The 13,875-nt window shown below is 38.3% G+C and overlaps 1 protein-coding gene across 2 annotated transcripts; it reads right to left on the reverse strand.

The window, feature by feature from the left end:
• Nucleotides 1-649: 649 nt before the first annotated feature.
• Nucleotides 650-13,400, reverse strand: hnf4g (hepatocyte nuclear factor 4, gamma). 2 transcript variants are annotated; one of them, XM_058375828.1, is made up of 10 exons: nt 9,916-11,844; nt 7,365-7,533; nt 7,141-7,235; nt 4,526-4,632; nt 3,931-4,086; nt 3,559-3,646; nt 3,298-3,450; nt 2,559-2,795; nt 1,830-1,952; nt 650-1,717 (listed from the first exon to the last, which is right to left on the reverse strand). In XM_058375828.1, the coding sequence occupies exons 1-10, from the start codon at nt 10,040-10,042 to the stop codon at nt 1,584-1,586; spliced, it is 1,389 nt and encodes a 462-aa protein (XP_058231811.1). In that variant the 5' UTR covers nt 10,043-11,844; the 3' UTR covers nt 650-1,583. The 2 variants fall into 2 exon arrangements, with proteins under 2 accessions (XP_058231811.1, XP_058231812.1); XM_058375829.1 differs by lacking the exon at nt 9,916-11,844 and adding an exon at nt 13,210-13,400 and having other exon boundaries at nt 652-1,717.
• Nucleotides 13,401-13,875: the final 475 nt, after the last annotated feature.

A 13,875-nucleotide genomic window follows, 5' to 3' on the forward strand; every position in this document is an offset into this window, starting at 1 on the left:
ATATATTAAATATGAATATTTTGTAGTGTGTTATACTTAAATACGGTAAACAAACTTACCTGTAAACACCTGAGGATTTCCGGACCGTTACTCAAGCTGACGGTTAGCATTTAGCACCTGACGTACACCAGATGGAGTTGGCTAAATTATTTTACATTTGGAAAAAAAAAAAGTTTATATATTCGACGAAATTTACTACAATATCGATAGATAACTATAAACAAGCAAGTAAGGTTAAAAGGCGGTTACTGTCCGTCTTCGTCCAAAAATTAGCAATGAGTGATTTACCTCATGACGTGAATTAGTTTTAGCTTCCAGCTAATCAATTAAAAAACGCACGTGCCAGGGACGTGCTGCTTTTGTCAAGGTTGCCAGATTGGTCTTTTTGAAATTATGTCTGTTTTTTGTTAGTTTGTTTGTTTTTTGTTTTTTTAAATCCATTTTCAACCAAATCTACAAATTCATCCTGCAAGATCCAGATATGATTATGTCATATTTAAGCTTAATAGATTTTCTCCAACACACCAACACAATATTTTGGGCTAGTGTTCATTATCAGCTGTAGCCTCGCCATTAAGTCTCGCGCACTGTGTACACTATTATGTATGTCCTTTCTGAAGCATATTAAATCAGCATTATTAGGCAGCCGTAAAATGTTTGGTTTATTAAAACAATCATAAATACACCAAACATCTCTGAAATTCCACAGGTTACAGAATAGCTGTTAAAACTTCTACTTTAATTCATTTTTTAATAACCATAATTACATGTCATTTCAAGATTTCACACACATACACTATATTGCCAAAAGTTTTGGGACACCCCTCTAAATCAGTGAATTCAGGTGTTGTTTTTCAGGGGTTGAGCATTAAGGAACTCTTAATGCTTCAGCTTTATACCAAGACATTTTGGACAATTTCATGCTCCCAACTTTGTGGGAACAGTTTGGGGATGACCCCTTCCTGTTCCAACATGACTGCACACCAGTGACCAAAGCAAGGTCCATAAAGACATGGATGAGCTTGGTGTGGAGGAACTTGACCTCAACCAGATAGATCACCTTTGAGATGAATTAGAGTGGAGACTGCGAGCCAGGCCTTCTCTTCCAAGGAGTGCCTGACCTCACAAATACGCTTCTAGATGAATGGTCAAAAATTCCCATAAACACACTCCTAAACCGTGTGGAAAGCCTTCCCCGAAGAGTTGAAGCTGTTATAGCTGCAAAGGAACAACTCCATATTACATTCATGTGCATGTAAAGGCAGATGTCCTAAAACTTTTTGCAATATAGTGTATCTGTTTCTGTGATTATTAAACCTGAGTCAAATACAGATTATAATGATGTATATTTTTATATAAAATGTTTAATAGGAAATCATACATTTTCATGTGTCCACCAAAAAATGTTTTTTTCCCCCAAGATTTACCTCATACCATGTGATATCAATGGTTGAAAAGATTTTTAATAATACACTGATCATTTTTTTAATCATGTCATACTATTTACACATTTACAAACACACATGGAGATACAGGTTCATTCATATACAGTTAATAATGATGCAAGGACACCATTTCATGCCTCAGAGTGGTGGCTCAGGAGAGGGTCTGTTGGAGATGGGCTGTGATGGCATTAAAAGTGTAGGACTAGAGGAAGCCTTATAGATCTCCTGGCTCTGAACTTGAGGAGGAGATGGGATTGGGGTGTCTGGAGAAGCTGGAAAAAACAAGCCGCAAAACAGCATGAGGATTAATACTATATATACATACATGCATGTGGGTCATCAATAATATTCAACTAGTGATGTGTCTATAATTGATTATCTCACCTAACTGCTGTGCATGCAGAGGGCCTGAAATGGAGCTGATGACTAACGTCTGGCCCGTGACTGGATCCTGGGCGAGTTGGGGGTGGCCATGGTGGTGCAAGTACGGCTGCTCTGTGGTTAGACCTGTGAGGTCATCGACATATAGATTTAGGTATTGATTAAGAATGACATCCTAAACCCTAAAGGGCTTATTTCTGTTTCTCTGGGGCCAAAGATGGCGCTGACGTCATTAACTCAGCATAATATATCCTCCTCTGGGTCTCGATCATGTCATCTCTAATCTGCTTTTATAGAATTGTAGTTCTATAGGATGAGAATTTAAAATTTTGCAGCCATTACATGCATTAGGCTTATACATGTTCCTTTTTTTTACCTAAAGCCTTGTGATTTTTATTTCTGAAATTTGTTAATTTATGCAATAAGCACTTATAGTTTTATTTAAATGATTTATACTTGTTGTTAAGATTCTAATTGGGTAAAGAAAATTTGCCAAACCAATATGCCCTTTTTATTTATTAAAGAATGACACGTCATACATTTTATCCATTTATATTTACATTATATTCTGTCTTATTTCCTGTTATCACTTATCTTAGAGGAGTTGGTCATTCCTTCAGCATTCTCTCCATCCTGTAGACTTTCCCTTATTGGCGAACTACAGCTTTATTTCTGACTTTTTTCTGTTAAGTCTAAATGAATCCCCAAATTAAGTGCTTTCTCTCATCTTACCTCCTAGCAGCATCTCTTGCAGCAGGTTGTCGATCTTGGCCAGTCCGAAGAGTTTGATGAACTGGAGCTGCTCAATCATCTGCCAGGTGATGCTCTGCAGGGTAGGGAGAAGCAGCAGCAACTCGCCAAAGCGCCCACGAGAGTCGTACTGACGGTCATTAATGTAGTCTTCAAGACTCATCTGAACCTGGTACCTCATGCTTTTTATCTTCGAGGGATCTCTGAGGCTTTTGGCATCTGAAGGTCGTACCCAAAACAGGAGGGGTTAGAGAGATATACTTCAAAGTTTTTCAAGCTGAAAATCTCTATCCACTGTAGCGTATGTGGCGAAGAGAACAACATCCATTAACTCCAATCTCACTTATAACTGACGTCTAAATGCGGTTGTTTGTCAATACACCTGACACAGCTGTTTTTTTTTTCTTTTATAAATGATGTCCTGTATCTATATAATTTCTCCTTCAGTGAAGTGACTACTTTATCATTGGTGATGCAGATGTTGATGTTATGAGCATTACTGCGTGGAACCGAAGGCGCAGTGTAACTTAAACACCATCTCAAAAACCCCTGACATGTCAGGGAACTTTTTTCTCATCTTTCTCATCCTTGCTCCTTTATAGTTAGAGTGAAATGGATGTAGTTTTGTGTTTGTCAATGATCAAGAGCCGTCCTTAGACTGCGATCATAAAGTGATTTTCAGGTGTTTTGTTTTTAAAACTTTAAGCATAGGAGACTGTACCAGGGTCAAAGAAAACAATGGCTTTGAGAGCTGCATATTCATTGTCATCAATCTGTATGTCTTGAAAAGGTGAGACCAATTCATCCAGGATGCGGTTAGCCACTCGGCTGATCTCCGCCTCGGGGCAATTTCTGTGAATAATACAGCCATTACCTAGAAAAAAAAGGAGAAACCAGCATTTGCACTAATTTACGATTGAGACCTTCCTAAATGTACACATGCATTTATAAAGAGTTGATGTAAATTCTGATCAATAGCTACCGAGCAGCAGGACGTCTTTGTACACCATTGACCGCTTGGCCACTCCGAGCAGAAGATGTTCTCCTGCGTGCGCTCGTAATAAACTGACCTGCAAAACCGGAACAGAGGGAGAACGGCCTGAACATTTAGCTCATTTAAAAAGCATCAGCAGCCTACTATAAGCATACTCAATCAATACAATAACAAAAGAGATGGCAGAGAAGATCAGAAATCCTGCACAAAACAGGAGCTCCAAAGAGCAAGGCTGAATGGAGGGATAAATTGAGTCAGTCATGTGAATAGCAAATATTGAGCTCGAGCAAAAGGGCCTGCAATTTAAGCCAAGTGCCTCCCCAATTAGCGCAGGCAGTTTGGCTTTCCAATAGCCATTACCTGGTCGTCAAGAGGCAATTCGCCGAAGGCCGGGATGTATTTAGCCCACTCTACCAGAACAAGCAGCTGTTGCTTCATAGACTCGCACACGTCCCCGACGGTGGCTGATTTCTTCTCTGAGATATCAGCGGAGCCCGTCGGACTGGCGACGCAGATCTGCGCAGAGATGGAGGGAAGTTAGCACGTCCTCCAGAACCATTTATTATTACACAAGCTGTTGCCTTGCAAAGTAAACTCACATAAGTAGTCATGCAGATGATTGGAAATGTTGATGACATTAACCGATGCTTAAGCAGCGACTAATGCAAATTACAGACGCAGCCTCTCATCATCATCATTAACCAAGCATATCCGAAACGTTCCTCAGAGTTACTCTAATGAGATATTCATCTCCGTCTCTCGTCTGTATATTCCGTCTTTAATCAGCTTTGTTAAGGACGATCGGAGTCTATGAAGAATGTCACATTGAGCGTCTTCTGAATAAACTTACGATATTAAGGCTGCAATTATCATGAGGTTAATTTCACTAGTGTGAAATGCTATGTTAATGCCGATGGAATACAAAATGTGGACGTGTGTACAATCAGCAGCCAACCTGTTGTGAAAGGGACTCTGCCTGTGCCAGAACAGTGATAGGCGGAAGGTCATGCGAATCTGGTGTGCTTCTCCTGGAGCTGATACGATCCCGTTCATTCTGCACAGCTGAATAATGCACACACAAAAAATAAACCACACACAGCTGATTAGAATGCTAATAACAGCTTGAAAAGATTACTGATTAGCTAAGATGATAGCGTTTGTCTGACTCCTCCTCAGGCTTGCACACCTTCAGGACTCATAAAGTGTAGTCACGAAGACACTGACATGAAACAACTTTTTAAGTGGCACTAATTATTAAAGTCCAAGTAGTTTATAATTAGCATTTGAACACTTGTATTTGGTAATACAATCGAGTGCAAAGGTTCAAAAGTCATGAAATTATTTGTGAGTTATACAGGAGCACTGTTGAGATCTGGATTCTGATTGGTCATGAAGTTCAATTTATTTTTCACTGGTTTATTTATATCTATTTATTATAAGTATACTACTGGTACCGTCACAAATCTGTTCTTTGTTGCACTAACTGTAAGTACAATGTTAATACTGACAAGAGAAGAGAAACGGTATTTCGATTCCTCTGTATGTCTGCACATATGGTGGTATTGACAATAAAGAAAACCTTGAACCTTGAACCTTGGAGAAGGTGTTGATTAATTTTATGTGAAAATCCATACAGTAGCAAATCAGCTTTATCAGGTATAATGCGCTGGTTTCTCAGATCAACTTGTACAGTGGATTTAATTACAAAAGAAAAAAATGCTTATAGATTGTTGTGATGCAAAAGTGAGGGTTGTGAGGGAAAGACGGTTTATAGCTACTATAATGTACGTTTACATTTCACAGATGTTCCACAACATTTAAAAAAAAAACCTTTAATTAATAAACAATTAGATCGACAGCATCATTGACCATCTTAAAGTCTAGTCCTTCTTGTTACCAATTTGTATAAAGTGATACACCGATCAGGCATAACATTATGACCTGGTGAAGTGAATAAGACTGATGATCTCCTCATCATGGCACCTGTTAGTGGGTGGGATATTTTAGGCAGCAAGTGAACACTTGTCCAAGTGCAAGTGTCCTCAAAGTTGATGTGTTAAAAGCAGGAAAAATGGACAAGCGTAAGGATTTGAGCGAGTTTGACAAGGGACAAATTGTGATAGCTAGACCACTGGATCAGAGCATCTCCAAAACTGCAGCTCAACTCAGACAGGGGTGTTCCCGGTCTGCAGTGGTCAGTATCTATCAAAAGTGAGACCAAGGAAGGAACAGTAGTGAACCAGAGACAGGATCATGGTCGGCTAAGGCTCATTGATGCACGTGGGGAGTGAAGGCTGGCACGTGTGGTCCGAAACAGCAGACGAGCTACTGTTGCTTAGATTGCTGTTAATGCTGGTTCTGATAGAAAGGGGTCAGAATACACAGTGCAGGACGGGTCAGGGCTGTTTTGGCAGCAAAAGGGGGACCAACACAATATTAGGCAGGTGGTCATAATGTTATGCCTGATCAGTGTATATAAGCTTTATAGGAACAGGAAGAAAAACTATTTTAGACATTTGACCTTGCTGTGATCTTGACCTTGTTTGGATTGACTCCAAAATCTGTTCATCTGCAGGGTACGACAACACTTCTGTATAAATCCTACAAACATTCAAGCACTCGGTCATGAGATTGAGAATAAGGATAGATGGACACACAGATGGGAATATGTAAGTTACTTAAGGAGGAGTACAACCTTTTGGAATGTGCTGCTATAGTAAAACAATCAGCATTAGGCTGGTAACAGTGGCTCATATCTACACAGACAAGAACCTGAGCTGAAGACTGAACCTGTGACTCTAAACTGTAAAGCTGCAGCATCACCCGCTGCTATAAATTCAGGCACATCAACAAGCGTGCGAATGTGTTAATAAAAATAAATGCTGACTTAGGTTAGACTGCTGTAACATTTATGATGTATGTAATCAGGTGAGGGTTGAACTCAACTGCATAAAGACAGCACGAAGATTTGCTTGATGAAATGAAGCAGAACAAAACTGTGTAACTTTCTAACCTTAATATTTTGGTGCTTTTACTTATAAAGGTAAGGAGCAAGAAGGGAAAAAAACAGAGTGAGGTAAAAGTTTAACCGATCTCCACCCTGAATAACACGCGCACACATGGAAAGTGAGGTAGAGAGCACATGATCGCCTGTCATAAAAACCACAGCCAAGGTTATACATCCAATAAACGGCACATTCCTCATGTATCCAGTACATGTTTTTATGGCAGAACTTATTTTTAATGCTAAGCATTTCCTTTTTCCTCAAATGTTTTGTTAGGAATTAAATGCAATAGGGTGTGCTGTTATAGAAAAAAAAATCAACAGTGAACGAAGTTTAAAGTGAATTATTTTCCAATAATCGCATACTTTATTTGGTACATTTCTATATATAAATGATGGCACATTAAATTGAGCGCATTCATTCTAAATAAACCTTTATTTGCAGACCTTTGTTTTTCTGTCAGAGCTGACTTGTTGCAAAGAAAATTAATCAACCATTTTAGACCAGTCAGATTCAAGAACACAACAGCACTGTGCTATAAACGGGTCAGTGTACGTGTGGTTACCTTCTTTTTTCATTCCAGCTCGAAAGCATTTGTGAAGCCTGCAGAAGCGGCACTGATTCCTCTTGTCTTTGTCGATGACACACTGACGACTGAACCTGATCAAGCGGATGAAAAAAGTGCACATCTTAGATACAGGAATGAGATTCGAGGCCCTGCATCTTACTGCTGTGTAGGTAGTATTAGGATTGAAAATCATTTGGGGTTGGTGAGGGGCCGTCAGTTACCTGCAGGAGTAGACGTGGCTCTTTCTGATGCTTCTACGGAAAAAGCCCTTGCAGCCGTCACAGCTGGAGGCACCGTAGTGCTTGCCCGTGGCCTTGTCCCCGCAGATGGCACAGTTGGAGATCACGCCATTATCCCCGTGGCTGATGCTGGGCTCTGTTGGCATGCTGTCTGCAGATCATACAGCAAACCGACACATCATTAGCATTCAAACTGGCACACAACAATATCGACCTCTGGGTTTGGGGTTAAAACACAGCATGTGTGTTATGCATTGATTATAACAGTCACTCATTAGCGATCTAATATTCATACCGAGCAAAGACGAACGACGGGCAAATCCAGGAGTCCGGTAGCTAAAGCGGACTAGTTTGCAGAGCTAGCATAAGGTTAGCGTGACCCACAAAACAAATGTCTATTGAGATACATCTATGGCACCACGGCCTGGCCTGCTGTCTCGCAATCAGCGCTGTTAATGAGGAGGCAGAGGATTTCAATAAAGCAGTTTCTGCATAAGTGAACAAAGAGAGCGTGCTCGACCCTCTCGTGAAATAGAGATCAGCATCCCTCTGTTCACCTTCACAGAGGAAGAGAATCAATCATTCTTTTGTGCATCCAAAATCATAACATTTCAACAAAAGAACTGCAGCAAGGGGACCGGAGTCTTTTATTCGCCCCGAGCTGATTGAAATCTTCCTTTAATGCAGAACAGACTTAATTAGGATTTAGCCTCCGTGTTTTATCTCACAGACATGTATTCGATGGAGATTGACATCTCATCATTGAATTTTAATGCGCCGAAAGCCCGCTCTTTCGCATCGGGCCGTCTACCTATTCCCAACCTGATCCTTCCTCATTTGAGAATTTAGAAAAAAAAAGATGAAGAAGAAGAAGAAGAAGAAGAAGAGGAAGAAGAAGAAAAAGAAGTGCACCCATTGTTGTAGAGAAGCAATTTTGCACTGTCAGCTTCGGAGACACGGGCTAATAAACTTCAGCACATGTTTTATGCTCTTATTTTCAAGAGAAAAAAAATACTAGTTACGCTTTCACTGCATCTAAAATAAAGCAAAGATAAAATACAATGAGGAAATTACTTCCCTAAAGAATGAACTCAATTAAAGAACACTCTACACTTTTAAGAAAGGGTTCCTCAGATGTTCTTTGGACGGCTCAAGCTTTCTAAAAGAAACTAGACTTGGAACTCTTTTAAGGAACCATTTGCTAAGGTTTCTCTCACCTAAAGAATGATGCTAGACGGATCTATTTGTTTGAGTAATAAACACCCTAAAGAGTGTGTCCCTTGACTTGTCCCTCTGGTAGAACCTATACATCAACCCTACATCAGCGGGGTTCCCAAGTCAAACCCTTTTAGAAAGCAAAGATCCTTTAATGAACCTTATGGAACCCTTTTTCTTAAGGAAGTCTCTCTTAAAGTCTAGCAGCAGCCAACTGAAGTTGGTTTGGAGTTTTAATGCTGGATTCTGATTGGTCAAAAGGTGTTCCTTTAAATTCTATAACAGCAGCTCTGAAAGTCGCTCCTATTAATTTTTCTATTAATGTGATCGTTCAAATACGTTGTCATGTATTATATAGAGTGAACTCTCCATATAATCTGCTAATGTGTAGTTATTTAACACACAACAAAAATGTCTGATTGTTGAGATGGAGGGAAGGAGTCTCTAGTGTCAGTGGAAACTTTTCCGAATAACAGGAAAATCTTCACGACAGATGAGTTCATGATGTAACTACTTTATTTTGTGACGATCGCCCCTGTGCCTTCTTACGTGGACAACGCAATCAGTGCGGAGATAAGACGACTTGTTTGTGCTTGATAGAACGTACTTATAGCTTTGAATTTGAAGTTTTCCATTCAGATTATTTTATGGCCTCTATCTCAGCAAAGTGGATTCCCTGTACAGAACAGTAAAGATAAACAGGCCTATCTGTGTCATCACTCAATCTTAAGCCAGCATCTGGTTAATGAAGAACAAGAGTTTTAGATAAACCACTTCTTACGGCATCAAGCTACCACCTAAAACTCATCAGACTGCAATAAGTCGTTTCCTGAATCTAGGTCAGGTTATACAGGTATAATTGTTCAAGGTATTGTTTAATCTACATACAAAATCTGCCCCAGTAATATTAAATTAAGAGAGCTCTTTTTCAAAAGTTTTGGAGTCTTCAACATGGTTCAGCAGAATCGAAACTTTTGTTGAAATTTAAGCTGGGTTGTTAGACATCTATTGTTGCTGGCTAATAATTTGCTTTTTTTTGGCTGATGGAGCACAATCATTACATTTCCCAGTGTCTCATCAGTCCTGATGGATGACAGATGAACCCTGTCAAGATGCCTCATAGAACTAGCAAATCTGTCAGCTCTGTTTTTAAAGTTTGATTAATTAATTTAATAAAAATCAATCATCACTTGAAAACCATATGACCTCCAGAAACGAATAAGAAGCTCTAACTTCAAATCCAATGAAGTGAAAATATTTCAAGCAAAAGTTTTGTATCAGCAGCTGTCACGTCAATCATGTCAGTCATGCTACTCACCTCCGCTGTACAGCATGTCAGCGTTCTCAAAGCCCAGCGTGCTATAGGTGGGGTCCAGTCCTTCACAGTAATTAGCTACATCCATGTCCAGGAGGGATTTGGATACCGGCGTCAGAGAAAACTTCATCCCTGCTTAACTATTTCTGTAAAAACTCAAATGTCTTTACCACTGATTCCTTAAGTGTCTCTCATTTCTCCAGAATGCTGATTCGTCCTCCAGTAAGACGAGGGAGGAGCTGCTTTTGAAACTCCTTGCTCAGAACTTATTCACTAAACTTATCTCCCCTCCTTATCCGAAAACTTATCAGAAGGATGAGGTGATAAATCCAGTTGTATTGGGCCTATCGAGAGCTCTTAATCTACAGAAGATGACCATTAACTATGTGGGGGATTAAACAGACTGGAAGATTGGAGCATAAAGATCTTGTGATTGACGAGATTAAGTGAGTCAAATGCAATCACAGCCGTTATCTGACTACATCTTCTACAAAATATTTTCCACAAAGCGGATTGTGTCATCGGGCCGTCCTGCGGTCCTGTGAAACGAATGTAGCTGAAAGATTTCTGGCATTCATTTGGGTTAAACGCCGTTGTTCAACACTGAACTCTTGTCTTGATTGTGAAATATTGTTCAACTTTACAAACAGCTGCATGTGATCCTACATGAAGAGCACATTCTGGGCACCGTAAATCAAATCAGAGAGCAGCTCTTCCATAAAAGAGGAAAAAACTCTCATAATGTTTAAGCCTATTTGTTTATAAGCCAGTGTATCATCACCTTTTACAGTATGCGAGCAGATACATCAGGAATAGTCCACTACTAAATAAAGACATTTGGTGTATTTTTGGAGTAAAAGATTGTGTTTCCAAAAGACTCAATAGTATAGTCCTTTAACAAATCTCATCTTAACTTATATGTCACTAATCTTGAATAAAAGATGAATTTTTGGATATTTTTTGAAGAGGTTCAACATAACAACTGCTCATATATTAAATATGAAATAATCATTTATTAAAATTATTTTTGACATTTCTCAGGCACCAATAGCAGACATTTTTTTCTTTCATAGCTGCATATGTAATATAAATAACAATGAATTAGGAGCTTATGTCTGTTTTATTATTAGTTCCATACGATAATTCACACAGCTGATTTGAGTTCCAGCAGTTGAACGAATATTCACGCCATATTTCTGACAGTTATCCAAACTGAAAGCTTTTAACACGCCTTCTGAGGATGCTGAAAAGTGGTCTGTTGTGCACGTAAACAAGCCAAGGGTACGCTTGTGTAAGCTTATACTTGGCTTGTATAGAAACTAAGTACAAGCTAAGCCTAGTACACACCAAAATGGACGTATAATCGTCTAGCAATGAAATAAAATTAAGTTCACATTTGAAATAAATCAGTTTGTTGACCTGACAAAACTAAGCATATGATATAACAGATGTACCACATAGCAATGGTCCAAATGACCATCACCAAGACTGTGCTAATAATGAATGTACTGAATCTGGATTGATATCAGATCTGATTCATTATATGTCGTGGTGCATGGAATGAAGTGCACATCTAAAGAACTGAGGGCATGAAGCCTTTATTATCACCACACATACATTACAGCACAGTAGAATTGGGGTTAGAGCACAGGGTAAGCTATGATACAGTGCCCCTGGAGCAGAGAGGGTTAAGGAGCCTTGTTCAATTGCCCAACAGTGGAGCTTGGTGGGCTGGGGCTTGAACCACTATCCTCTGATCAACAACTTACAGCCTTAACCACTTGAGCCACCACTACCCTCATGAAACGGCACTGATGACTTAAACCATCTTAAACAAACGCAATCAAAACAGGATTCTCAATTCATTCAGAGGATTTAAAGCAGCTCCAGCTTCTAAGTAAAAGGAAGTTACATTTTAACCGAACTCCGATGCCGAGCGAAGCACTTCGTTTAAAAAGGGGAAGTGTAAGACTGTTTCAAGGTCACACCCACTATTTAGATTTTACACACAAAAAAAAACTATTAAAAGAAGAATGTGTGTAAGAGCTGTATTTTATCGAGAAGACAATTCTCAGATAGATAGATAGATAGATAGATAGATAGATAGATAGATAGATAGATAGATAGATAGATAGATAGATAGATAGATAGATAGATAGAATTTTCATCAAGAGATGATTTAGTCAAGGTCTAATTCATTCCACATCCAAAATAAGTTCGGAAATCTTAAAACCTTAAAGAATTCCAGCAGGATGTTTTACCCAGAATTACATCTATAATGTGTATCATGATATTATATGTATAATAAAGACACATTCCCTTACTCTTACTCAGTATACAGTTCCGTAAACTTTTTCAAGTCTATTCTCAAGTCATATAAACGTGAGTCCAGATCCAGGTCGCACAAGTTCATTCTCTCTGCATTGCTGTATCATAGATTGTTAAGTAGATTGTATACATTATATTACACGGTATATTTTAAAGGTAACAGTCAAGGATGTAATAGTATTATAGTCTAATAGTATAATATTTCATTTCCTTCACCATGAGGTTACCATTACAGACCATCAGACTCCTTTAGGACCGTTAAATCTCATCAGGAAACCATTTTGACCTTTTACACTATAAGAGCAACACGCTGAATGACCATTATAAACCTTATATCAGTAACAAACAAAACGGAAACCACATCTCAGGAATCTATTTATACGACTTGGAAAAAAAGAATGGGATGTATATGAGAAATGAAATAAAAGCGGATGAAAAATGAAACTGGAACATGATATTAATATGAATATAAATATATATCTAGGAAGTTTAAATAAAAAAATAAAAGAGTTGAGTCTATACATCTTTAACTTTTATTCATTTACTGAAGAGCAAAATCGTCCAACAGAATATTGTATATTAATCTTTTATTTGTTGAGGTTAATGGTTTAACTTTAAACAAATTCAAACCACATACTACTGCAATAAATAGTGTAGTATATTTTTTAAAAAATCACGCTTTCATATCTCAAAGGAAAATCTCAAACTATTTCAAGATACTGATCTTACTTATCTACTTCCGACAAGTCTCACTAGCATGCTAGCACGTTTAAATGAAAGTAGCAGCTGCTGACGTCATAAAGTCCAACGTACAAAAGGATAACGCAGTGCACTCGACGTATTTGCATACAGACTAATCTAACCCTGACCAGAGGAAGATATAAAACTGAGGTACAACTTCACAACATGGTTTCCACCCGCTCCACACGGCCTACCAGGGAAACAATCAACACAAACAACAGCTCTTACCTTTTCTCCGTCCTCACACGGCTGTTCATTGATAGCACCAAGTCTAAATGAACTATTTTGTTGTGTTTCTGGTGAAGGGGAAATGGAGGAGTTTTTTAAAGCAGCTGGTCATGTTGAGTGTCCTCAGGATCAAAAAAAGTCAGGGCAAAGCTGGGACACACTCGGCAGTGTCAGGCCAGTCTCATTACATCGATTTACTAAACAAACTGAAGCTGGGTGGAGATGTTAAACAGTAACCAGGAGCAATAAAAAAAGCACCAAAAGAAATGAATCAGTGGTGTGTGTGTGTGTTAACACACACCTTATACAGCAGTCACATGAATTCATTTAAAAATCCCGCTTGTTCACCTAGACATATACTTCTACCACAACTACTACTACTACTACTAATAATAATAATAATGTTTATATAATTATAAATGCTATTCATCTTTATTATTATTATTATTATTATTATTATTATTATTATTATTACTACTACTACTACTGTTGTTTCATGCTCACTACTACTACTACTAATAATTATTATTATAATAATGCTTATGCAATTATAAATGCTATTTATTTTCATTATTATTATTATTATTATTATTATTATTATTATTATTACTGTTGCTTCTGGTACTATTACTACTACTACTAATAATAATAATAATATTTATACAA

The sequence above is a fragment of the Hemibagrus wyckioides genome, linkage group LG23, assembly GCF_019097595.1.
Source record: "Hemibagrus wyckioides isolate EC202008001 linkage group LG23, SWU_Hwy_1.0, whole genome shotgun sequence".
In the NCBI taxonomy this organism is placed as follows: Eukaryota; Metazoa; Chordata; class Actinopteri; order Siluriformes; family Bagridae; genus Hemibagrus; species Hemibagrus wyckioides.

Excerpts from the sequence above, each read along its gene's own strand:
- hnf4g (XM_058375828.1), bottom strand. The coding sequence starts at position 10,042 with ATGAAGTTTTCTCTGACGCCGGTATCCAAATCCCTCCTGGACATGGAT. Across the intron at positions 7,236-7,364 it reads AGCCACGTCTACTCCTGCAG|GTTCAGTCGTCAGTGTGTCA; the intron begins GTAACTGACGGC and ends CCGCTTGATCAG. Across the intron at positions 3,451-3,558 it reads CAAAGACGTCCTGCTGCTCG|GTAATGGCTGTATTATTCAC; the intron begins GTAGCTATTGAT and ends TTTTTTTTCTAG.